This window comes from Anomaloglossus baeobatrachus, chromosome 4 (assembly GCF_048569485.1).
Source record: "Anomaloglossus baeobatrachus isolate aAnoBae1 chromosome 4, aAnoBae1.hap1, whole genome shotgun sequence".
In the NCBI taxonomy this organism is placed as follows: Eukaryota; Metazoa; Chordata; class Amphibia; order Anura; family Aromobatidae; genus Anomaloglossus; species Anomaloglossus baeobatrachus.
In genome coordinates, this window is record NC_134356.1 from 609,223,999 (window position 1) to 609,248,770 (window position 24,772).

Consider the following 24,772-nt stretch of genomic DNA (forward strand, 5'->3'; position numbering starts at 1 on the left):
CGTCTTCACCCCTAGCCGTGTAAGCAATGGAGATGGCATTCCTGATCCACCTGGCCAAGGTGGACTTAGAAGCCTTAAGCCCCTTCCTACAACCCTGGAAGATTACAGAGACTTATACTTCCTCCATTCTGAAGTGACCAACAGATACTGCTGCAGACACCGCCTAACATCCAGGCAGTGCCACCCTATCTCCTCCTGAGTAGAAGGGTTGTCATAAAAAGAGGGGAGCACTGTCTCTTGTGACCTATGGAAGTGAGAATGTACCTTCAGTAAATATGCGGGGTCAGTTCTTAAAACTACTCTGTCGTCAAAAGAAGGGAATTTTGTTACTTACCGTAAATTCCTTTTCTTCTAGCTCCAATTGGGAGACCCAGACGATTGGGTGTATAGCTACTGCCTCCGGAGGCCACACAAAGCAGTACACTTAAAAGTGTAAGGCCCCTCCCCTTCTGCCTATACACCCCCCGTGGGATCACGGGCTCCTCAGTTTTAGTGCAAAAGCAAGAAGGAGGAAAGCCAATAACTGGTTTAAAAACAAATTCAATCCGAAGAAACATCGGAGAACTGAACCATTTAACATGAACAACATGTGTACCCGAAAAAACAAAAATCCCTAAGAAAACAGGGCGGGTGCTGGGTCTCCCAATTGGAGCTAGAAGAAAAGGAATTTACGGTAAGTAACAAAATTCCCTTCTTCTTTGTCGCTCCTAATTGGGAGACCCAGACGATTGGGACGTCCAAAAGCAGTCCCTGGGTGGGTAAAATAACACCTCGTGACAGGACCGTAAAACAGTCCTTTCCTACAGGTGGGCAACCGCCGCCTGAAGGACTTGTCTACCTAGGCTGGCGTCCGCCGAAGCGTAGGTATGCACCTGATAATGCTTGGTGAAAGTGTGCAGACTCGACCAGGTAGCCGCCTGGCACACCTGCTGAGCCGTAGCCTGGTGCCGTAATGCCCAGGACGCACCCACGGCTCTGGTAGAATGGGCCTTCAGCCCTGAGGGAACCGGAAGCCCAGCAGAACGGTAGGCTTCAAGAATTGGTTCCTTGATCCACCGAGCCAAGGTGGATTTGGAAGCTTGCAACCCTTTACGCTGACCAGCGACAAGGACAAAGAGTGCATCCGAGCGGCGCAGGGGCGCCGTGCGGGAATGTAGATTCTGAGTGCTCTCACCAGATCCAACAAATGCAAATCCTTCTCACATTGATGAACTGGATGAGGACACAAAGAAGGTAAGGAGATATCCTGATTGAGATGAAAGGGGGATACCACCTTAGGGAGAAACTCCGGAATCGGTCGCAGAACCACCTTGTCCTGGTGAATCACCAGGAAGGGAGATTTGCATGAGAGCGCTGCTAGCTCGGACACTCTCCGAAGAGAGGTGACCGCTACTAGAAAAGTCACTTTCTGTGAAAGTCGAGAAAGGGAAACATCCCTCATAGGCTCGAAAGGCGGCTTCTGGAGAGCAACTAGAACCCTGTTCAGATCCCAGGGCTCTAACGGCCGCTTGTAAGGAGGGACGATATGACAAACCCCTTGCAGGAACGTGCGTACCTGAGGAAGCCGTGCTAGTCGCTTCTGAAAAAATACAGATAGCGCTGAGACTTGTCCTTTAAGGGAGCTGAGCGACAAACCTTTTTCCAAACCGGATTGTAGAAAGGAAAGAAAAGTAGGCAATACAAATGGCCAGGGAGAAACTCCCTGAGCAGAACACCAAGATAAGAATATCTTCCACGTCCTGTGGTAGATCTTGGCGGAGGTTGGTTTTCTAGCTTGTCTCATGGTGGCAATGACGTCTTGAGATAATCCTGAATACGCTAGGATCCAGGACTCAATGGCCACACAGTCAGGTTCAGGGCAGCAGAATTCCGATGGAAAAACGGCCCTTGAGACAGCAAGTCTGGTCGGTCTGGTAGCGCCCACGGTTGGCCTACCGTGAGATGCCACAGATCCGGGTACCACAACCTCCTCGGCCAGTCTGGAGCGACGAGGATGGCGCGGCGGCAGTCGGACCTGATCTTGCGCAGCACTCTGGGCAACAGTGCCAGAGGTGGGAACACATAAGGGAGCCGGAACTGCGACCAATTTTGAACTAAGGCGTCTGCCGCCAGAGCTCGGTGATCGTGAGACCGCGCCATGAAAACTGGGACCTTGTTGTTGTGTCGGGACGCCATTAGGTCGACGTCCGGCATCCCCCAGCGGCGACAGATCTCTTGAAACACGTCCGGGTGAAGAGACCATTCCCCTGCGTCCATACCCTGGCGACTGAGAAAATCTGCTTCCCAGTTGTCCACGCCTGGGATGTGAACTGCTGATATGGTGGATGCCGTGTCTTCCACCCACGTCAGAATCCGCCGGACTTCCTGGAAGGCTTGCCGACTGCGTGTTCCTCCTTGGTGGTTGAGGTATGCCACCGCTGTGGAGTTGTCCGACTGAATTCGGATCTGCTTCCCTTCCAGCCACTGCTGGAAGGCTTGTAGGGCAAGATACACTGCTCTGATTTCCAGAACATTGATCTGAAGGGTGGACTCTTGCTGAGTCCACGTACCCTGAGCCCTGTGGTGGAGAAAAACCGCTCCCCACCCTGACAGACTCGCGTCCGTCGTGACCACCGCCCAGGATGGGGGTAGGAAGGACTTTCCCTTTGACAATGAGGTGGGAAGAAGCCACCACTGAAGAGATTCCTTTGCCGCCTGAGAAAGGGAGACGTTCCTGTCGAGGGACGTCGACTTCCCGTCCCATTGGCGTAGAATGTCCCACTGTAGTGGACGCAGATGAAACTGCGCGAAAGGGACTGCCTCCATTGCTGCTACCATCTTCCCTAGGAAGTGCATGAGGCGTCTCAAGGGGTGTGACTGGTTTTGAAGGAGGGATCGCACCCCTGTCTGTAGTGAACGCTGTTTGTCCAGCGGAAGCTTCACTATCGCTGAGAGAGTATGAAACTCCATGCCAAGATATGTTAGCGATTGGGTCGGGGTCAGATTTGACTTGGAAAAGTTGATGATCCACCCGAAACTCTGGAGAGTCTCCAGTGCAACGTTCAGGCTGTGTTGGCATGCCTCTTGAGAGGGAGCCTTGACAAGCAGATCGTCTAAGTAAGGGATCACAGAGTGTCCCTGAGAGTGCAGGACTGCTACTACTGCTGCCATGACCTTGGTGAAGGCCCGTGGGGCTGTCGCCAGACCGAAAGGCAGAGCTACGAACTGAAGGTGTTCGTCTCCTATAACGAACCGTAGAAAACGCTGATGCTCTGGAGCAATCGGCACGTGGAGATAAGCATCCTTGATGTCTATTGATGCTAGGAAATCTCCTTGAGACATTGAGGCGATGACGGAGCGGAGGGATTCCATCCGGAACCGTCTGGTTTTTACGTACTTGTTGAGAAGTTTTAGGTCCAGAACGGGACGGAAGGATCCGTCCTTTTTTGGCACCACAAACAAATTGGAGTAAAAACCGTGACCTTGCTCCTGAAGAGGAACAGGGATCACCACACCTTCTGCCTTTAGAGTGCACACCGCCTGCAGAAGAGCATCGGCTCGGTCGGGAGGCGGAGACGTTCTGAAGAATCGAGTTGGAGGACGAGAACTGAACTCTATCCTGTACCCGTGGGACAGAATGTCTCTCACCCAACGGTCTTGGACCTGTGGCAGCCAAATGTCGCCAAAGCGGGAGAGCCTGCCACCGACCGAGGATGCGGAGAGAGGAGGCCGAAAGTCATGAGGAAGCCGCCTTGGTAGCGGGTCTTCCGGCTGTCTTTTTTGGGCGTGACTGAGCCCGCCAAGAATCTGAGTTCCTCTGATCCTTTTGAGTCCTTTTGGACGAGGAGAATTGGGACCTGCCGGAGCCTCGAAAGGACCGAAACCCCGACTGTCCCCTCCTCTGCTGGGGTTTGGTTTGTCTGGGCTGAGGTAAGGATGAATCCTTACCCTTGGACTGTTTAATGATCTCATCCAACCGCTCACCAAACAGTCGGTCACCAGAGAATGGCAAACTGGTTAAGCACTTTTTGGAAGCAGAATCTGCCTTCCATTCCCTTAACCACAAGGCTCTGCGTAAAACCACGGAGTTGGCGGACGCCACTGCCGTACGTCTCGTAGAGTCCAGAACAGCATTAATCGCGTAAGACGCAAATGCAGACATTTGAGAGGTTAAGGATGCCACCTGCGGCACAGATGTACGTGTGACAGTGTCAACCTGTGTAAGACCAGCTGAAATAGCTTGGAGTGCCCATACGGCAGCGAATGCTGGAGCAAACGACGCGCCGATAGCTTCATAGATGGATTTCAACCAGAGCTCCATCTGTCTGTCAGTGGCATCTTTAAGTGCAGCCCCATCCTCCACTGCAACTATGGATCTAGCCGCAAGCCTGGAGATTGGGGGATCCACCTTGGGACACTGGGTCCAGCCTTTGACCACGTCAGGAGGAAAGGGATAACGTGTGTCCTTAAGCTGTTTGGAGAAACGTTTATCTGGATAAGCGTGGTGTTTCTGGACTGCCTCTCTAAAGTCAGAGTGGTCCAGAAAAGAACTCAATTTACGCTTGGGATATCTGAAATGGAATTTCTCCTGCTGTGAAGAGGAGAAATATCCAGCATTCTATTGATGGACGCTATCAGATCATTCACTATGGCGTCCCCATCAGGTGTATCCAAGTTGAGAGCGGTCTCAGGATCAGAATCCTGATCAGCTACCTCCGCCTCATCACACAGAGAGCCTTCCTGCTGGGACCCTGACCAGTGTGATGAAGTCGAGGGCCGCTCATAGCGAGCTCGCTTAGGCTGTCTGGGACTGTCGTCCGTGTCCGAGCCGTCACACTGGGATGCATGGGACACCCCCGGAGCCCGGGGCTGTTCCAACAGAGGGGGACCAGGGAGCAATGATTGAACAGTGCCCATGGTCTGAGTTACTGGTCTAGACTGCAACGTTTCTAGAATTCTAGTCATAGTCACAGACAATCTATCAGCGAAAACTGCAAACTCTGTCCCCGTCACCTGGACAGTATTCACAGGTGGTTCTCCCTGGGTCACCTCTAGCAGAGGCCCCGGCCGAGCAGTTGCCACAGGGGCCGAGCACTGCACACAGTGGGGGTCAGTGGAACCTGCCGGTAGAGAAGCCTCACATGCGGTGCAAGCAGCATAGAAAGCCTGTGCCTTGGCACCCTTGCTTTTTGCGGATGACATGCTGTTGTCTCCTCTGAGCAATCTAGGAGGGTATATAGCCAAGAAGCACCAGCGACCGTACAGTGCAATGTATAGCGTACAAGCATAAAAATACAAATGTACACTTCGGCACTAGTGGGTTCAGCACCAGAGGTGCCGCTTACCGCCCGCTCAAACGCGGGTGTGTGGTCGCCAGAATCCCGTGTCTGGGTCTCCCAGAACTTGTCTCCCCTCTCCAGCTCAGACTGCACACAGGAATGGCTGCCGGCGTTCTGTGAAGAGGGGCGGACCGTGGGCGTGCCTCAGACAAAGTGCGGGAAACTGGTGTCCCACTGTGCCCAGTGTGAGGGCTGGAGTATGTAAAGTAGACTCCAGCCCTCTGCGCTGACATTCTGCACAGCGTCCCGCCCTTCCCCTGACTGGCAGGCCTGGGGGCGGGAACGAAACGAAACTAGGCCGCAAAAGCCGGGGACTCGAGTAATAAGCGCGGCCGTCATACATGCACGGCCAGCGCGGAAGTCCCCGGCGCACCACAAGTCCCAGCAAACTGACAGCAGCGGCCGGCGCGGCAGTTCCCAATACATATACTCCCTCAGCAGAGCTGTAGTGAGCAGTGGCACAAGCGTGCGCGCTGTTGTCCCCGGCGCACTAACACACCCAGCAATGCTGCAGTGTGTCTGCGTCTGTGTGGGGACACAGAGTACCTTGATGAAGCAGGGTCCTGTCCCTGACGATACTCAGCTCCATATCCAGCAGATTCCTTTCAGGGGCTGTGGATGGAGCACGGTCTCAGTGCCTGGAGACCGGTAAAATCCCACTTCACCCAGAGCCCTAAGGGGGATGGGGAAGGATGCAGCATGTGGGCTCCAGCCTCCGTACCCGCAATGGGTACCTCAACCTTAACAAACACCGCCGACAAAAGTGGGGTGAGAAGGGAGCATGCTGGGGGACCTATATGGGCCCTCTTTTCTTCCATCCGACATAGTCAGCAGCTGCTGCTGACTAAACAGTGGAGCTATGCGTGGATGTCTGACCTCCTTCGCACAAAGCATGAAAACTGAGGAGCCCGTGATCCCACGGGGGGTGTATAGGTAGAAGGGGAGGGGCCTTACACTTTTAAGTGTAGTGCTTTGTGTGGCCTCCGGAGGCAGTAGCTATACACCCAATCGTCTGGGTCTCCCAATTAGGAACGACAAAGAAAACTGAGTATATGGAGGAGTTATGGATAAGGCCTGTAGGTCACTAACCATGCGGGCTGAAGTGAGGGCGACCAGGAGAATTGTTTTGAGGGACATATGTTTGAGTGAGATGGAATCTAAGGGCTCAAACGGGGGCTGCGTTAATGCCGAGAGGACTAGGTTAAGATCCCATGACGGTAGGAGCAATCTGAACCGAGGCCTAGATCTAGCACAGGCTGTAAAGAACCGAGATACCCAGTGATCTCCGGCCAGGGCATGGTTATACAAGGCACTCAAAGCTGAAACTTGCACTTTAAGGGTACTAACCGACAGACCCAATTCCCAACCCCTTTGGAGGAATTCTAATATGACTGGGACAGGGGCCGACTGAGCAGGATCTGCACCCGTGGAGGCTAAGAATTGTTCCATATGCGCCCCATAGATGCGTGTAGTGACAGGTTTCCTACACTGCATCAAGGTAGAGGCTAGACCTGGAGAAAACCCTTTGTCTCCTAACAGTGACCTCTCAAGTTCCACGCCGTCAGATGTAACCTGCTGTTCTGCGGGTGGAAGGCTGGACCCGGAGATAGGAGATCCAGTATTTCCGAAAGAATCCATGGTTCGTTTTTGGACAGATTAGTCAGCCAATAAAACCATGGTCTCTTTGGCCAAAAGGGAGTTATGAGAATCACTGCTGGTCGTTCCTCCCATATCTTCCTGAGTACCGCAGGAATGAGGGTGATCGGAGGGAAGGCATATGCGAGGTGCAAGTCCCATCTGAGTAATAGGGCATCCACTGAGTGAGGATGATCCCTTGGATCCAGGGAACAGACCTCGCAGGCTCCACACCGTGTCCCCACACCCGGACACTCCGCTGGTACGGCGTCACCGGAGGAGGGTGTGCTACTCGCAGACCTGACCCCCGTGGGTCGGCTACGGCAAATCCACAGCACCTTGGCCGACCGCAGTCGGACACATGCTGCTGCCAGAGTCGGCTGGCCAGGTGCCGGAATCTATATCTTCAGCCCACCGGGACCATCCTGAATCCCAGTGGATTCCTGGAGACTCCCTGTTCAAGGACAGGAAACCAACTGATGCGGGGAGAGGTGCCGCCCCTTTTTATTCTGGAGATTTCCTGTCCTTGAAGGGCGGATCCCCTCTCTCATGGTGCCGTGATAGGTGCTGGAAAAATATCATTGCATCCAGAAAGTCCTTGGATTTGTCCCAAGTAACAACTGCCTGCTGGAGAGAATAAATATAAAATGGGGCAAAAGGAATCATCCTAATGCAGGAGGTAATCAGTCCAAAAATCCACCTGCAGTGGTGGTAACACTTGGGATTACCCCTTGAGAGACCAGGCCCCCCCTATTTCAGACTGAGAGGTTTCTCTTCCAGAAGAAATATCCTAACTCAGGCAGTACACATGTCCACAAAGTTAGTGTATGGAGAGGAAAAGAACAGATTTTGGTTGGTTGATTAACTGAAGGAAGTCAATATCAAGAGTTATCTGCAGACTTTGCTGACCAAGCAGGTGTTATTAATCAGAAAAATAGGCTTTTTTCTCCTACTGGACTGATCATGCACTCGAAAAATTGTATAATACATGTTTTCACATTACTGAGATAGGATATGATCGTTACTGCTGAACGAATTCTATGGGGAGGCAGAGACAGACGTGCCACTGAAAATTCTCCTGAAATGACAATCACACTATAGAAAAACACAATTTACAAAACCAACATTTATTTCATAAACTAAGAAAGAAACAGAACAAAGACGTGACTTGTAAAGACTATTCTCCGTCATTACATAGTCACTTGTGTCACGCTGTTCCCGAGTCACATTTAAAAGCTTATATTTACAATGACATTGTGTACAAGAAATCGTGAAACGTTGCTTCAGCTCAACTGCTGAGATAATAAAGACGAGACGCCGACTAATATCATCAAGCCTTCTTGAAATGTCTTAATCAGAGTCGCTGTCACTTTCGGCCTCCTTAACGTCTACGCTGAATTTGTACTCCTGATCGCAGCCCATGTAAGCATCGCTCATGAAGTAGAGGGTATAATTGTGTGTTCCTGTAGCTGGGGCCACAAAATCCAACTTTACCTATAAAAAAAAAAGAAAAAAAGAAATGCAGGTGAAATAAAAGACTAAACTTTTCCATACCTGCATTAGACTCAATTAATATAAACCGAACATAGATCACTACAGGCCTCTATGTGACAGTGTCCTTTACTGTGTAGACTAGGACAGGGTCATCGAAGTCATTTCATGACAGGGAGGGATATTATTTATGAATAATTCACATGCGCTTTTATAATTTATGGTGGGAATAGATGCACAGTATATTCTGTACTTACCTTGGCCTTCTGCTGAAGTGTCAGTCTCTTGATTGAAATCAGGCTGTTTGATTTGGCATCGCCAATGACAACCCACCAGCCCTCCTCACGTTTCTATCAAGATATACATAAAAAAAAATCCTTAAGCTAGAATATAAACTAAATGAAGCAAAACACAGAATGAATAAAGAATTGCATAATAGGTTTGGAAATCTCAGACATTTTTTTTTTAATGCAAGACGGATTTTTGCATACGCTCTTGAAATGTTCTGGTTGATATCTGCCAGTAGGACAAACCTGAGGGAAGAGGGGAGCAATGACTGGTCCGGTAACTTCCTCCTCACGCTCCAGCTGCACAAGTACCACGACAGCTCCTCCACTGTAGGTAAAGGAAGAAAATCACATAAGACCACAATTTCAAAGAGTTAATAAAGCCAGCTAACACCTTATGATGTACACTCCCCATCCAACAGGGGGAAGGAGGATAAGGCTATGTGCGCACGTTGCGTACTGTTCCTGCAGAAATTTCTGCAGCGATATGAACAGCACACGTGCGCTTCAAATCGCTGCAGAAAGGGTCTGTAATGAAAAAGAAAAAAGTCGATTCCTTGCACTCTGAGTGCAGCCCCTCCCATAGACATAGCAGGAGCTGCATGCAGAGCGCAGGAAAGAAGTGACATGTCACTTCTTAGAACGCACGCTTCGGGCAGCAGCCGAAGCGCTGCACTGTAATATGCCACGTGCGCATGTCTCCTCCATAATCTTCAAAGATTATGCAGGGGACGCAGGACGCATGCAGTTACGCTGCGGTGCAAATCGCAGCCTAACTGCATGTAAATAGGCAACGTGCGCACATAGCCTAAGAGAGAATAATTGTTTGATCCCATTTTCCTATGACCGGACAAATTAAGGAAATGCTGAGGAGGAAAACCTCACGTCTATGGGCAGTATTAAAGAATAGTCATTTCCCGTTTAGAGATCAATATACTACACAATTCAAGATGATAAGTTCATAGAATCAAACCATTGCCAACATATATTACCAGGTCTTACCTCCTAATAGATTCTTTCTCTGCCACTTCATAAGAAAGTTCAATATTGGGATACCGATTACAGAACCTGGCCACATCAGCCATCTGGCCATCGGAGAGTTGCAGCAGATCTGTACGATCCTCGTCCTCCATCTCCATTATATCAAAAACACTCTCCACTCCCTGCGCAGCAAGAGAAACAGAGAGTGAGCAGCGTGCCCAGAACGCAGCACACATGGTAAGACAAAGCGGTTGTACTAGAAGCTTGCCAGTGTTACACGTGCCACTTTACCTTATCGGTACATCTCTTGATATGCTCAGAAGTGAAGTGCGGCAGCTGTTTCAGATAGCTGTCCTTAGACCACATGGCCTGGGTGACCATTTGTGCCAATTCCATAGCAGCGAGAGCTGGGCTAAGCCAACCATTACTGGACAGCACATCAACACAAGCCTGGATGAGTCTGATTGCCTGGAGAAGGGACAGGTATGACGTTAAATGGTGCCATTCAGCGGTGGCTTGACAGGCATTCAATGTGCCTTATTTCTCACCTTACTAAGAATTTCCTCGGTGTCTGACTGGAGCTCTGCGCTCAGCTGCATTCTGGAGAGGTGAGCCTGAAGTAGCAGGTTGGTCTTCACATGTGGGTCATTGAACCTGGGAGTCGTCAGCTTGTGAGGGACTTTCTGTGCCAGCTGGAAGAAACGCAAAGAGTATTGTAATAACAAATTCTGTCTAATTTCTTAATAATTGCCTGTATCTTTCAGGGGCATGTATTATTTATCCCGCACAATCCTCACCTGGCGCAGCAGGTTATCTTCACGGTGGCGGATAGGTATGCTTTCGTACTCGGCTGCGTTGGAGATGATTTCAATTAATCCCCTCACTTTGGTCTTGGCATTCAAGGACATGCTAAAGAGTTCTACGAAAGTAAATCAGAAAAATAATAAGACTGGGATGAAGACATAAAAGAATCATCAAGATAAAGAATTAATGAGGTTTCCATCACCTATGGTGGTGTAGTTGATGTAATAATAGGCAGCGATCATGCCCAGATTAAGAGGAGCCACATCCATTTCGTCTTCAATACTGATACATTTGGACTGCTCCAGGTCGCTCAGCGTCTGTTCAACCAATTCTGACAGATGATCTGACAGATGTCTGTGAGACACGCCTGAGATGAACCCACAAATGAACGAAGTTACTTATATATTGAGGCACAAGAGAGGACAAAGACAAACCAAGCGTCGATATATATTGCCTGTCCTCACCCTGTAAATTGTAGTAATTAGGATTCTGTGTCATTCGCCGGTACAGGAACGTCCAGGTCAGGTAGTCTACTGCGTCTTGTTTGTTTTCTATGGTCTTGGTGACAATCTCAGCATTAAAATGGTCATGCATGCAATGATCCAGGTGAGATTCAACTGGCAGAGGCTCGTAGAGGAATTTCTTGAAAAAGTCCTAGAAGTTGTTAAAAATAAAAAAGGTGAATATACCTAGAGATGGATTAAAGGGAACCTGTCAGGTGCAATATGCACCCAGAACTATGAGCAGTTCTCGGTGCATATTGCTAATCCCTGCTAATCCCGTCCCTGAATCTAGTAGCATACATAAAGAGATCTTTAGAAAAAGTATTTCTAAAGGTCCTTTATGATATGCTAATGAGCACGGGGACTAGTTGCAAGGGCGTTAGTTCCTGCGCTCATTCCACCCTCTTAGCACGCCCATAGGAGAATACTAACATGCTATTCAATGCCTACCACCCAGCTTCATCAGCTGTGACGTGCGTACCTGTGTCCGTTGTCGATGTATCACATGCCGTGCATAGGGTCAGTGCACATGATCAGAATGCCTGGCACTTCCGGTCATGCGCACTAGACCTCTCTGAAGCCAGGACATGTAGACCCGGCTTCATAGTGTGCATGACCGGAAGTGCCGGGACTTCTGATCATGCGCACTACCCGGCCTCTGATGCAGTGACAACTGACACACGTACGCGTATCACCGGTGATGATGCTGGGCAATGGGCATTGAATAGCATGTTAGCTAAGAGGGCGGAATGAGCGCAGGAACTAATGCCCTTGCGACTAGTCCCTGTGCTCATTAGCATATCATAAAGGATCTTTAGAAATACTTTTTTTTAAAGATCTCTTCATCTATGCTAGTGTATACAGGGACAGTTAGGCAGGGATTAGCAATATGCACCCAGAACTGCTAGTGGTTCTGGGTGCATATTGCACCTGACAGGTGCCCTCTAATATTGTCCTGTATATGCAGCTTGCAACATTCAGTTTCTCACAAGGAGGATATACACGAACTATCAGTGAATTAAAACCTTTAATTTTACACCCATTGTTCTACACAGGTGCTAGGCTTGTTACAATGTATCAGAGCTCTGCACACATCAGCTGCATATGGACAGTAAAGTTTTTAGCCTCAGCCTACAAACTAGATTATTCCCATTCACTGATGGCAAGCAGAAATCTTGACAATGGTGAAGTCCTGAGGTGCAAAGAATGTTAGAAAGAAAGATAATCTTTAATTATTGAATAAGAAGGGAATTTTGTTTACTTACCGTAAATTCCTTTTCTTCTAGCTCCAATTGGGAGACCCAGACAATTGGGTGTATAGCTTCTGCCTCCGGAGGCCACACAAAGTATTACACTTAAAAGTGTAAAGCCCCTCCCCTTCTGCCTATACACCCACCGTGCATCACGGGCTCCTCAGTTTTGGTGCAAAAGCAAGAAGGAGTAAAAGTTATAAATTGGTTTAAAGTAAATTCAATCCGAAGGAATTTCGGAGAACTGAAACCATTCAACATGAACAACATGTGTACACAAAGAACAACAGCCCGAAGGGAACAGGGGCGGGTGCTGGGTCTCCCAATTGGAGCTAGAAGAAAAGGAATTTACGGTAAGTAAACAAAATTCCCTTCTTCTTTGTCGCTCCATTGGGAGACCCAGACAATTGGGACGTCCAAAAGCAGTCCCTGGGTGGGTAAAATAATACCTCGTAATAGAGCCGTAAAACGGCCCTTTCCTACAGGTGGGCAACCGCCGCCTGAAGGACTTGCCTACCTAGGCTGGCATCCGCCGAAGCATAGGTATGCACCTGATAGTGTTTCGTGAAAGTGTGCAGGCTCGGCCAGGTAGCCGCCTGACACACCTGCTGAGCCGTAGCCTGGTGCCGCAAAGCCCAGGACGCACCCACGGCTCTGGTAGAATGGGCTTTCAGCCCAGAGGGAACCGGAAGCCCAGAAGATCGATAAGCTTCGAGAATTGGTTCCTTGATCCACCGAGCCAGGGTTGATTTCGAAGCCTGTGACCCTTTACGCTGGCCAGCGACAAGGACAAAGAGTGCATCCGAACAGCGCAGGGGCGCCGTACGAGAAATGTAGAGTCTGAGTGCTCTCACCAGATCTAACAAGTGCAGATCCTTTTCACACTGGTGAACTGGATGAGGACAAAAAGAGGGTAAGGAGATATCCTGATTGAGATGAAAGGGGGATACCACCTTAGGTAGAAATTCCGGAACCGGACGCAGAACCACCTTGTCCTGGTGAAACACCAGGAAAGGGGCTTTGCATGACAGCGCTGCTAGCTCAGACACTCTCCGAAGTGATGTGACTGCTACTAGGAAAACCACTTTCTGTGAAAGGCGTGAAAGAGAAATATCCTTCATTGGCTCGAAAGGTGGTTTCTGAAGAGCCATCAGTACCCTGTTCAGATCCCAGGGTTCTAACGGCCGCTTGTAAGGAGGGACTATGTGACAAACCCCCTGCAGGAACGTGCGTACCTGTGGAAGTCTGGCCAGGCGCTTCTGAAAAAACACAGAGAGCGCTGAGACTTGTCCCTTAAGAGAGCCGAGCGACAACCCTTTTTCCAATCCTGATTGAAGGAAGGAAAGAAAAGTGGGCAAGGCAAATGGCCAGGGAGAAAAACCCTGATCAGAGCACCAAGATAGCAATATCCTCCACGTCCTGTGGTAGATCTTGGCGGACGTTGGTTTCCTAGCCTGTCTCATAGTGGCAATGACCTCTTGAGATAACCCTGAAGACGCTAGGATCCAGGACTCAATGGCCACACAGTCAGGTTGAGGGCCGCAGAATTCAGATGGAAAAACGGCCCTTGAGACAGCAAGTCTGGTCGGTCTGGTAGTGGCCACGGTTGACCCACCGTGAGATGCCACAGATCTGGGTACCACGACCTCCTCGGCCAGTCTGGCGCGACGAGGATGGCGCGGCGACAGTCGGACCTGATCTTGCGTAACACTCTGGGCAACAGTGCCAGAGGAGGAAACACATAAGGGAGCTGAAACTGCGACCAATCCTGAACTAAGGCGTCTGCCGCCAGAGCTCTGTGATCTTGAGACCGTGCCATGAATGTTGGGACCTTGTTGTTGTGCCGTGACGCCATTAGGTCGACGTCCGGCATCCCCCAGCGGTAACAGATCTCCTGAAACACGTCCGGGTGAAGGGACCATTCCCCTGCGTCCATGCCCTGGCGACTGAGAAAGTCTGCTTCCCAGTTTTCTACGCCCGGGATGTGAACTGCGGATATGGTGGAGGCCGTGGCTTCCACCCACATAAGAATCCGCCGGACTTCCTGGAAGGCTTGCCGACTGCGTGTTCCCCCTTGGTGGTTGATGTATGCCACCGCTGTGGAGTTGTCCGACTGAATTCGGATTTGCTGGCCTTCCAGCCACGGCTGGAACGCCTTCAGGGCTAGATACACTGCCCTTATCTCCAGAACATTGATCTGAAGGGAGGACTCTGTCGGAGTCCAGGTTCCCTGAGCCCTGTGGTGGAAAAAAACCGCTCCCCACCCTGACAGGCTCGCGTCCGTCGTGACCACAGCCCATGATGGGGGAAGGAAGGATTTCCCCCCCGACAGAGAAGTGGGGAGAAGCCACCACTGAAGGGAAGCCTTGGCTGCCCGTGAAAGGGAGACTTTCCTGTCGAGGGACGTCGACTTCCTGTCCCATTTTCGGAGAATGTCCCATTGAAGAGGACGTAGATGAAACTGCGCAAAAGGAACTGCCTCCATTGCTGCTACCATCTTCCCTAGGAAGTGCATGAGGCGCCTCAGAGGGTGTGACTGGCCTTGAAGGAGAGATCGCACCCCTGTCTGTAGTGAACGCTGTTTGTCCAGCGGAAGCTTCACTATCGCTGGAAGAGTATGAAACTCCATGCCAAGATATGTCAGAGATTGGGCCGGTGTCAGATTTGACTTTGGAAAATTGATGATCCACCCGAAACTCTGGAGAGTCTCCAGAGCAATGTTCAGGCTGTGTTGGCATGACACTTGAGTGGGTGCCTTGACAAGCAGATCGTCTAAGTAAGGGATCACCGAGTGTCCCTGAGAGTGTAGGACTGCTACCACTGCTGCCATGACCTTGGTGAAGACCCGTGGGGCTGTCGCCAGGCTGTCGCCAGGCCGAAAGGTAGTGCCACGAACTGAAGATGTTCGTCTCCTATGGCGAAACGCAGGAAGCGCTGATGCTCTGGTGCAATTGGTACGTGGAGATATGCATCTTTGATGTCGATTGATGCTAGGAAATCTCCTTGGGACATTGAGGCGATGACGGAGCGGAGCGATTCCATCCGGAACCGCCTGGTTTTTACGTGTTTGTTGAGCAGTTTTAGGTCCAGAACAGGACGGAAGGATCCGTCCTTTTTCGGTACCACAAACAAGTTGGAGTAAAAACCGTGGCCCTGTTGCTGAAGAGGCACAGGGATCACCACCCCTTCCGCCTTCAGAGTGCACACCGCACCAAAAAACGAGTCGGAGGACGAGAGCTGAGCTCTATCCTGTAACCGTGGGATAGAATGTCTCTCACCCATCGGTCTTTTACCTGTGGCAGCCAGGCGTCGCAAAAGTGGGAAAGCCTGCCACCGACAGAGGATGCGGTGTGAGGAGGCCGAAAGTCATGAGGAGGCCGCCTTGGGAGCGGTTCCTCCGGCGGTCTTTTTAGGACGTGACTTAGACCGCCATGCATCGGAGTTCCTCTGATCCTTTTGAGGCCTTTTGGACGAGGAGAACTGAGACCTTCCCGCGGGCCGAAAAGACCGAAACCTCGATTGTACCTTCCGTGGTTGAGGTCTGTTTGGTTTGGACTGGGGTAAGGAAGAGTCCTTTCCCTTGGATTGTTTAATGATTTCATCCAATCTTTAACCAAACAGGCGGTCGCCAGAAAATGGCAAACCCGTTAAGAACTTTTTGGAAGCGGAGTCTGCCTTCCATTCACGTAACCACATGGCCCTGCGGACTGTCACCGAATTGGCGGATGCTACCGCTGTACGGCTCGTAGAGTCCAGGACCGCATTAATGGCGTAGGACGCAAACGCCGACGCCTGAGAGGTTAAGGACACCACTTGCGGAGCAGATGTACGTGTGACTGCATTAATCTGCGCATGACAAGCTGAGATAGCTTGGAGTGCCCATACGGCTGCGAATGCTGGAGCAAAAGACGCGCCGATAGCTTCATAGATGGATTTCAACCAGAGCTCCATCTGTCTGTCAGTGGCATCTTTGAGTGAAGCCCCATCTTCCACTGCAACTATGGATCTAGCCGCCAGTCTGGAGACAGGAGGATCCACCTTAGGACACTGAGCCCAGCCCTTGACAACGTCAGGGGGGAAGGGATAACGTGTATCCTTAAGGCGCTTGGAAAAACGCTTATCTGGACAAGCTCGGTGTTTCTGGACTGCCTCTCTGAAGTCAGAGTGATCCAGAAACATACTCAATGGACGCTTGGGAGACCTGAAACGGAATTTCTCCTGCTGAGAAGCTGACTCCTCAATTGTAGGAGCTGGTGGAGAAATATCCAACACCTGATTGATGGTTGCTATAAGGTCATTCACTATGGCGTCACCATCAGGTGTATCCAGGTTAAGCGCGGTCTCAGGATCAGAATCCTGATCTGCTACCTCCGCTTCATCATCCAGAGAGTCTTCCTGCTGAGACCCTGAACAGTGTGATGAAATCGAGGGAATTTCCCAGCGCCCCCGCTTAGGCGGCCTGGGACTGCGGTCCATGTCAGAGACCTCACCCTGGGACCCATGGGTCATCCCAGGAGCACTCTGCAGCTCCAATTGAGGGGGGCCTGGGGTCAATGATTGAACAGTGCCCGGGGCCTGAGTCACCTGTCTGGACTGTAAGGCTTCTAGTATCCTAGCAGACCATTTATCCATAGTCTCAGACAGTTTGTCAGCAAATACTGCAAACTCCGTCCCTGTCACCTGGACAGTGGTAGCAGGTGGTTCTACCTGGGCCACCAGTAGCAGAGGCTCCGGCTGAGTAAGTGCCACAGGGGCCGAGCATTGCACACAATGAGGGTCCGTGGAACCAGCCGGTAGTATAGCCGCACATGAGGTACAGGTTGCAAAGTAAGCCTGTGCTTTGGCACCCTTGCTATTTGCAGACGACATGCTGTGGTCTCCTCTGAGTACAATCCAGGAGGGTATATAGCCAAAAATCAACAGTGCGACAGTACAGTGTAAATGTATAGCATATAAGCATATATATATATATATGTACACTTCTGCACTCAGTGGGGCCAGCACCTCAGGTGCTGCTTACCGACCGCTCAAAGCGGTTGTGTGATCACCAGAATCCCTGCCTGAGCCTCCCAGAGCCTGTTGTCTCTCCTCTCCAGCGTTAGAAGTGCTGACAGGAATGGCTGCCGGCGTTCTGTGGTGAGGAGGGGGCCGTGGGCGTGCCCTAGAAAGTGCGGGAATCTGGAGCCCCAGTGTGCTGTATGAGGGGGGAGGAGGATACAAGTATGCTCCAACCCTCAGCACTAACGTCCTGTGCAGCGTCCCGCCCTTCCCCTGACTGGCAGGCCTGGGGGCGGGAATATGCGATACTAGGCCGCAAAAGCCGGGGACTAAAGTAATAAGCGCGGCCGGCATATAAGCGCGGTCGGCGCGGTAGTCCCCGGCGCACAAACACACCCAGCAGTGCTGAAGTGTATATGGCCACCAGCGCTCCATGCGCGGTTCCCACGGGGACACAGAGTACCTCACAGCGCGGCCGGCGCGGTAGTCCCCGGCGCACTAACACACCCAGCAGTGCTGCAGTGTGTGTGGCATCAGCGCTCTATGCGCGGTCCCCACGGGGACACAGAGTACCTCACAGTAGCAGGGCCTTGTCCCTGTCGATACTCGGCTCCGGTCAGCAGATTCCCCAGGGGCTGCGGAGGGAGCACGGTCTCATGTGCCTGGAGACCGATTAGGATCCCACTTCACCCAGAGCCCATTAAGGGATGGGGAAGGAAAACAGCATGCGGGCTCCAGCCTCTGTACCCGCAATGGGTACCTCAACCTTAACAACACCGCCGACAAGAGTGGGGTGAGAAGGGAGCATGCTGGGGGCCCTGTTATGGGCCCTCTTTTCTTCCACCCGACATAGTCAGCAGCTGCTGCTGACTAAGATGTGGAGCTATGCGTGCATGTGTGCCTCCTTCGCACAAAGCATAAAAACTGAGGAGCCCGTGATGCACGGGGGGTGTATAGGCAGAAGGGGAGGGGCTTTACACTTTTAAGTGTAATACTTTGTGTGGCCTCCGGAGGCAGAAGCTATACACCCAATTGTCTGGGTCTCCCAATGGAGCGACAAAGAAATAAAATGTATATGACATCAAACAGATGTCCGACTTCTCACCTTCTTTGATCCTTGACACATAATGACGCATCGTCCCTCGTCATCTTGTAAAGGCCGGTTGGCATAGCCCACCATTTGAAGGACATCGTAAATAGGATAATCCACATACCTGATAACAAAATAAAATATTAGAGAGCAAAAGATATAACCCTCACATTCACACAATGAGTCATACGTACGCATGAATCTTTCCATTGTAATATTGGGTGTCCATGATGATAACAAGATGAGCAGAAATGTTCAGGCCCCAGCAAAGGCTGCGAGAAGCTACGATCACCTGCACCGCCCCTGAAATAGACAAGATGGATTGTTATAGAAGAGATGCAGAAAACAACTGGGCGTAGAGTATGGTACATCGAGAAATAAATGTAAGGTGGGCAAAGCTGCAACATTACAAGATAGTTCTTAAAGGGGTCGTCTGATTTTCACAGTTCAGGAGCACACAGCCTCAAGGGTTCTTGCTTTTCAGGGGACGATGCGCTCACGATGATTTACCAGTCGGACTATTAGCATGGTTGCGCTGCGGGCCAGAGATGTGCACTTTCCAAAGCTATATGAGACGGCATCAGAGGAGCACAGGGGACACCAAAAGTGGCCAAATCCAGCAGTAACAGATTGTACGGCGTCATCGCAGCTCCTGGAAATCTTGAGCATGTGCGCTGCCCATTGCAGCAGCATCAGTGCTCCTCAGAAGCCGGATCTCTGTGTCCCAGCTTTGTGAAGGTAGCCTGGGCTATAGATTGTTTGTTCAAATATAATAAGATTATATGTGTATGTAAATAATCAAAATATAGATGTTGCTGCATAAATATCTTTGTGTCTATATGACAATCGCACAGATGCCATAATATGATTCTAAGTTGTATGTTCAAGAGGGGGTTAACCAAAGATAATGAAGCCAGAATGAACAATGAACAGTGAAGGCTTTCATAATAATAAGTAAAAGTCTTATCAGTGGTTTCACACAAAGGAGGAATGTGGTGTTATCTGTGGGATGAAATGTGTGTTCCTATGTTTCTATGCTTCTCCTTAACCTCCCCAAAACCTTCCTATACGGCTCCGATGTATGAGAAAAGACAGATTTTGATACTTTGTACATGTCTGAAGGCTGAAATGTTCTACTAATATCTGATCTATTCATTACACGGGTCAGTCGCCTATACTGGCTCAAAGAGTGAACACAGTCTCTGTGATCATTGCTTCTGAGTTATTTATTATATCTGTACAGATAGCTAATTTGGCCCCATGCCTCTCGTGCCCTGAACAAAGACTCCATTAGCAGTCTTACCTAAATTTCTCCCTTGACAGCTTCAGAGAGGCGTACTGCACAAGACCAGAAAAATAGCTTCTGCACTTCCGATCATGCGCCTCTCTGAAGCCAGAATGCAGACACCCGGCTTAATGTAATGATTTACAACTTTCCAATATACTTTTTGACTCCTCTTCACTCTTTTTTTAATATCTCCTCTTCCTTTATGAAGGGAACCTTCATAATTTATGTTCAGTGAATGTGATAGACACAGATATGGGGATCGATAAATTCCCAAAACTTTGTCTTACAATGAGGTGTCCACTTGTCTGTCCATCCCATGACAAGGACAGATTTTTATTCACTGAAAGTAAACCATGAAAGCTCCTGTTAAAATGACAACAAGCAGAAATATTGAAAATATACTAAATATATTATAAAATTATTAATCTTCATTTGCTTCAATACAAAAAAAAAAAAAAAAGAAATGGAAAGAAAAGAAAAAAGGATTATTAGGAAAATATTGATAGCCAAGTGAAAGCGCAGACCTAGATAATTGGGTAGATGACTGAACAGTGAGCGAACACAGATAATTACCGGAGTTGAAGAGCTGCTCTACAATGCGCCTCTCGAGAGACGACAGCCCCTCGTGCAGATACCCCACGCCGTTCAGCAAGGTCTCCTTCAGCGTGCTGTCACCGAGTTTCTCCAGGTATGGTGTCAGGTCTTTTTCCGTACAGTGAAGGAACCTAAGAAAAACAAGATGAAACATCAGCGTCGGGTATGTGTAGTAGTTTCTCAGAAAAGACATTTTGTATTAACCCTACCTTTGCCGCTGGACATCAGAGGCGCACGTGGTAAGGATATCAATGGCCGTGAGACGCGTCTGCTTCCGAGATGGAACAAAGACAATGATGGGCTTTTTAGGAGAATGCTTCACAATGGCGTGGTACACTGGCTTGGCCATGGACAGGAGCCTGGTTTGTGTGTGACTGATGTTAAAACCCTGAAAGGTAGGTATGGGGTCATTAATAAACAGACATTACATTAAAAAAAAGCATGCAATGCCCGATTCAGAATATGCCCAGTACATGCTCTATACCTGCAAATTTTAGAGAGAACCTTATGTGGTGATATATAGCAAAGACAACAACTACTAGTTCACTATACTACAAAGAGGAGACTGTAGACAGACTTTGCATATTTCCATGTAATACCTACAAAAACTGTTACGAAAAGTGTTACACTATATGCTAAGGATCCGACTGTCACCAAACAACATTAATTGCTGGGATTTTTTTTTTAAAGTTCTGCGCAATTTCTGCATAAACGCAATGGGCGCAAGATGTCTCTGAAAGTAAGGAGAACCCTAGGAGTCTCAGCCAGAAGAAGCTTCAGAAAAACAAATACACTGGTTTCCCGAATTGCGTTTCCTTTTTTTGCCCCTTCGCATCTTTTGAGGGTCTTCCCATGATGGTTGTGACTTTTTTTTTTTCACGCCATTAAATAATTAACAAACCGACATGTTTTCATACCTATTGAACCAGACTATACAGAAGGAAGTTGCCTTTAACACTTTACACGGAATAAATATAAAGATAGAAGATTATTACATGTTAAAATTAAGATGTTCTATAGGATGTTATACAGATTTTACCTTCCACATGATTTGCGATACATTTCATAGTACCATACGTTTTACGAGACTTAAAGACATAGGTTATTTTATAATCTTCATATGCTGTAACATTGGGTAACATGAAAGACCCTTATACATTTCTTATCTTCTGTTATATGAAAACTTTTGAAATAATAAAGAAATATTAAACGAAATAATTAACAAACCGCTAGCCCTTTCAAGCGACAACTAAGGTAAAAGAATCCTAGGTGTCTTAAAAGATTTCCCATTGACTTGTATTCTGAGCAGTGTCTTGTGAGCGGGAAGACACCAGAAGAATGGACATGAATAAATGAACAAACTGCTTGGTGTTTTTAGAATCCTGTTCTATTAATCATCAATTAGTTGCCTGCTGTCTATTGAACCCCAAAGCGAGGTTTGCTTTAGTCATATTTCCGTAAGGTAGGACCGTACGTTTCGTTTTATAAGACGCACCAGATTATACGATGCACACCAAATTTAGAGGAAAAAAAAGGGGGGGGATATGGGCTCTGTCTTACAATAGGGTGGTGTCTTACATGAGAGGGGGCGCCAGCGGTGGTGGAGCGGGGGTCACAGGAGGCAGGGGCGGTGCTGGAGTAGGGCGATGTTGTGGGCGGTGGAGGCAGCTTGTGTCCCAGATGCTTGCTGCGGGGGTGCTATGAGGCAGGAGAAGCATCCAGAAACGGTCAGGGTGCAAACTTCAAAGAAATGGCGCTCGAGTCGGCGTGTGTGCAGATGGAGCTCTCGGCTCAATGACAAGCAGAGATCTCATTGCCGCACGCGCCACCTCCGGGCGCCATTTTCCTTAAGTCTGCTGCAGGGAGATGAATGGGCAGGAGGTGGCATGTGCGCAGAAGAGATCTTGAGCAGAGAGCTCCATCTGCACACGCGCCAATTGCAGTCACCATTATTCTTAATTTATGAAGTCCGGAATGCCATAATATACTACTACTGCAGGAGCTGGATTTTATTTTCTTCTCTTCTTGAGTACTTCCCCTGTGTACCGGCTCAGGAACCACCGTGGCTGTACTATCTATTCTAACACTTAATGACTGGTGAGCTGACTGCCCTTTATTTTCATTTTAGCCATTATATGAAGCCCGTATCGCCGACATTTTCAAAATGGCGGCCTCTGCCTCACAGCCGCACTGCCCAGTCCGCAGTAAGCCCACAGCACAGTGCCTGCAGCATCTCCTGTGACCCCTCTCCACCTCCCCCGGAAAGCTACATATAGATTATAATACGCACCCCTCATTTTCCTCCCAAATTTTTGGAAGGGAAAGTGCGTCTTATAATCCAAAAAACACGGTAACTGTCCATTTCATTAGCTTCATAGCTCGGGCGCCCATCCCTTAGTGCATTGATAGCTGTGGTGTCGACTACACGTGCCACAGTGCGGTGCTTGGGGTCCCTTCAGCTGCTATTTGGGCATGACTAACCAGGTTAAAAGACGTTCAGAACCCTGATCATGTGCACAGGAAGCAGAGAATCCACCTAGAATGATGGAAACCCTTGGAAAACACTTCATAGAGGCATCTCAAATATACTCCAGAATGGAGACAAAGCAATATAGGAACACTACATACAAAAATCTTACCTGTATGTGAAGTTCCAGCGGTACCGGCCGCACATTAGGATGGAAATTAAAGGTGGACGTAGCACTGCAGCCAAGCCAATGGGCCACATCCTTGGCATTGGAGAGAGAGGAGCTGAGGGCCACTATGCGGATCGGCCTTTCGATCTGGGAGGAGATGTAGCGCATACGGGAGCAGATCACCTCCAATACAGGCTAGGAGCAAAAGAGAGGCAATGTCTTATGGTCAATTAAAACTGAACAGAAATGTTTCTAAACATCATACAGAGTCATAATGATCAATAGAAATGTTGTCCAGGAAATGGAAGGTTAAAATCATCAGATTAATAAAAGATCATCTCACCCCGTTGGCTCCACCAATGAGATGAGTCTCATCCACAACGAAGAGACTGACGTTCTGCACATTTTTCCGTTGCTTCCAGCGTCTAGATAAGATGTCCCACTTCTCTGGTGTGCTGATGATTATGTTTCCTTTGCCGAGTAGCTTCAGATCAGTGCTGGTCTCGCCAGTCAGCAAGACGACCTTCTTATACAATCTGTCCTGGAACTTCTCAAACCAATCCATGAACACCTAGGCCGAAGACAAAAAACAGTTATAAGGTACTGCCTACACGGTCTCCATAGAGGAAAATGTTTCATCAGGGGGAACAATAAATTATGCTGGGAAATTGGTATACAGTCATCTGCCAGATTTCATGGTCATTTTTTCTACCTAAAAGGTTATTACAGTATTTCATATTCACAAAATCTACCATAAATGTCCGGTAGATGCAGGTCCTACTTCTAAGAAGATCATCCGTCTCCAGAATGGAGCAGCCTGGTGAACTGGCAACTGAAGAAAGGGGGGAGAATGAATGGACAGGTGGCTGCACATTGGCTTCATCCCCTTCATTCATTGCTATGGGAGAGACAAACTGAGCAAGCTAGCATGGTTTATGGAATTGGTGAAAGGTGCACACACATGTACACATCTCTTCACTGATTCTCTAGAAACATGGGTCAAGCAGCTACTTCACCAGAAGGATAGGACACCCCTGTTCTGGGGATAGGCAAGAATGCCAGGCGGTGTCAACTATATCTGAATATGGAGATGGCAAGAAGCTTATAAATGAGAAATCTCCTTAAACCTTTCCAAATCCCCTTGGAACATATAGGGGTGTATTTTCTGCTCTGGACCTTCACTTGCCACCCCTCTCCCCTCCACATCCCAAAAAGCTTATCTTTATGGTACTAGGATTGAATGAAAAGATAGATGGACTAGATAGTATACAATGTCTCAAGACATAACCGAAATGTGTTATGTCTTGATAAAGGTCCACCCAACTTACCAATTAGTGCAAACTACTCTTGCGCTCACCTAGATATGTAATAAAAGAGGTGGTTCACCCCTTTTTGATTACTGGCCACATCGGTATTATGTGGAAAAAAGAGAATTTTGTTTACTTACCGTAAATTCTTTTTCTTATAGTTCCGTAATGGGAGACCCAGACCATGGGTGTATAGCTTCTGCCTCCGGAGGACACACAAAGTACTACACTAAAAAGTGTAGCCCCTCCCTCCGAGCATATACACCCCCTGGATAACCAAATATAGCCAGTTTAGTGCAAAAGCAGGAGAGTAGCCACCCACAAGTAGAGATAGAGCAAGAAACTGCCAACAGGCAACAGGGAGGGTGCTGGGTCTCCCATTACGGAACTATAAGAAAAAGAATTTACGGTAAGTAAACAAAATTCTCTTTTTCTTCATCGTTCCTATGGGAGACCCAGACCATGGGACGTCTCAAAGCAGTCCATGGGTGGGAAATAAACAGAAAACTGAGAAGTAGGCAAAACCTAACTTCGCAAATGGGCGACAGCCGCCTGAAGGGTGCGTCTGCCCAGGCTCGCATCTGCCGAAG

At 49.0% G+C, this 24,772-nt stretch overlaps 1 protein-coding gene across 1 annotated transcript in view; it reads right to left on the reverse strand.

Moving 5' to 3' along the window:
- Positions 1–8,061: 8,061 nt before the first annotated feature.
- SNRNP200 (small nuclear ribonucleoprotein U5 subunit 200) overlaps positions 8,062–24,772 on the reverse strand; it is a 279,023-nt gene continuing 262,312 nt past the window's right edge. Inside the window, exons 31-45 of the mRNA XM_075346199.1 lie at positions 23,219–23,446; positions 22,879–23,070; positions 20,449–20,627; positions 20,219–20,370; positions 18,552–18,660; positions 18,373–18,481; positions 10,981–11,170; positions 10,719–10,883; positions 10,510–10,631; positions 10,261–10,404; positions 10,004–10,180; positions 9,734–9,894; positions 8,978–9,059; positions 8,702–8,794; positions 8,062–8,447 (exon numbers count right to left, since the gene is read on the reverse strand). Coding sequence (XP_075202314.1) covers positions 8,304–8,447; positions 8,702–8,794; positions 8,978–9,059; positions 9,734–9,894; positions 10,004–10,180; positions 10,261–10,404; positions 10,510–10,631; positions 10,719–10,883; positions 10,981–11,170; positions 18,373–18,481; positions 18,552–18,660; positions 20,219–20,370; positions 20,449–20,627; positions 22,879–23,070; positions 23,219–23,446 — 2,247 coding nt within the window. The 3' untranslated portion in view covers positions 8,062–8,303. The remainder of the gene's footprint in view (positions 8,448–8,701; positions 8,795–8,977; positions 9,060–9,733; positions 9,895–10,003; positions 10,181–10,260; positions 10,405–10,509; positions 10,632–10,718; positions 10,884–10,980; positions 11,171–18,372; positions 18,482–18,551; positions 18,661–20,218; positions 20,371–20,448; positions 20,628–22,878; positions 23,071–23,218; positions 23,447–24,772) is intronic.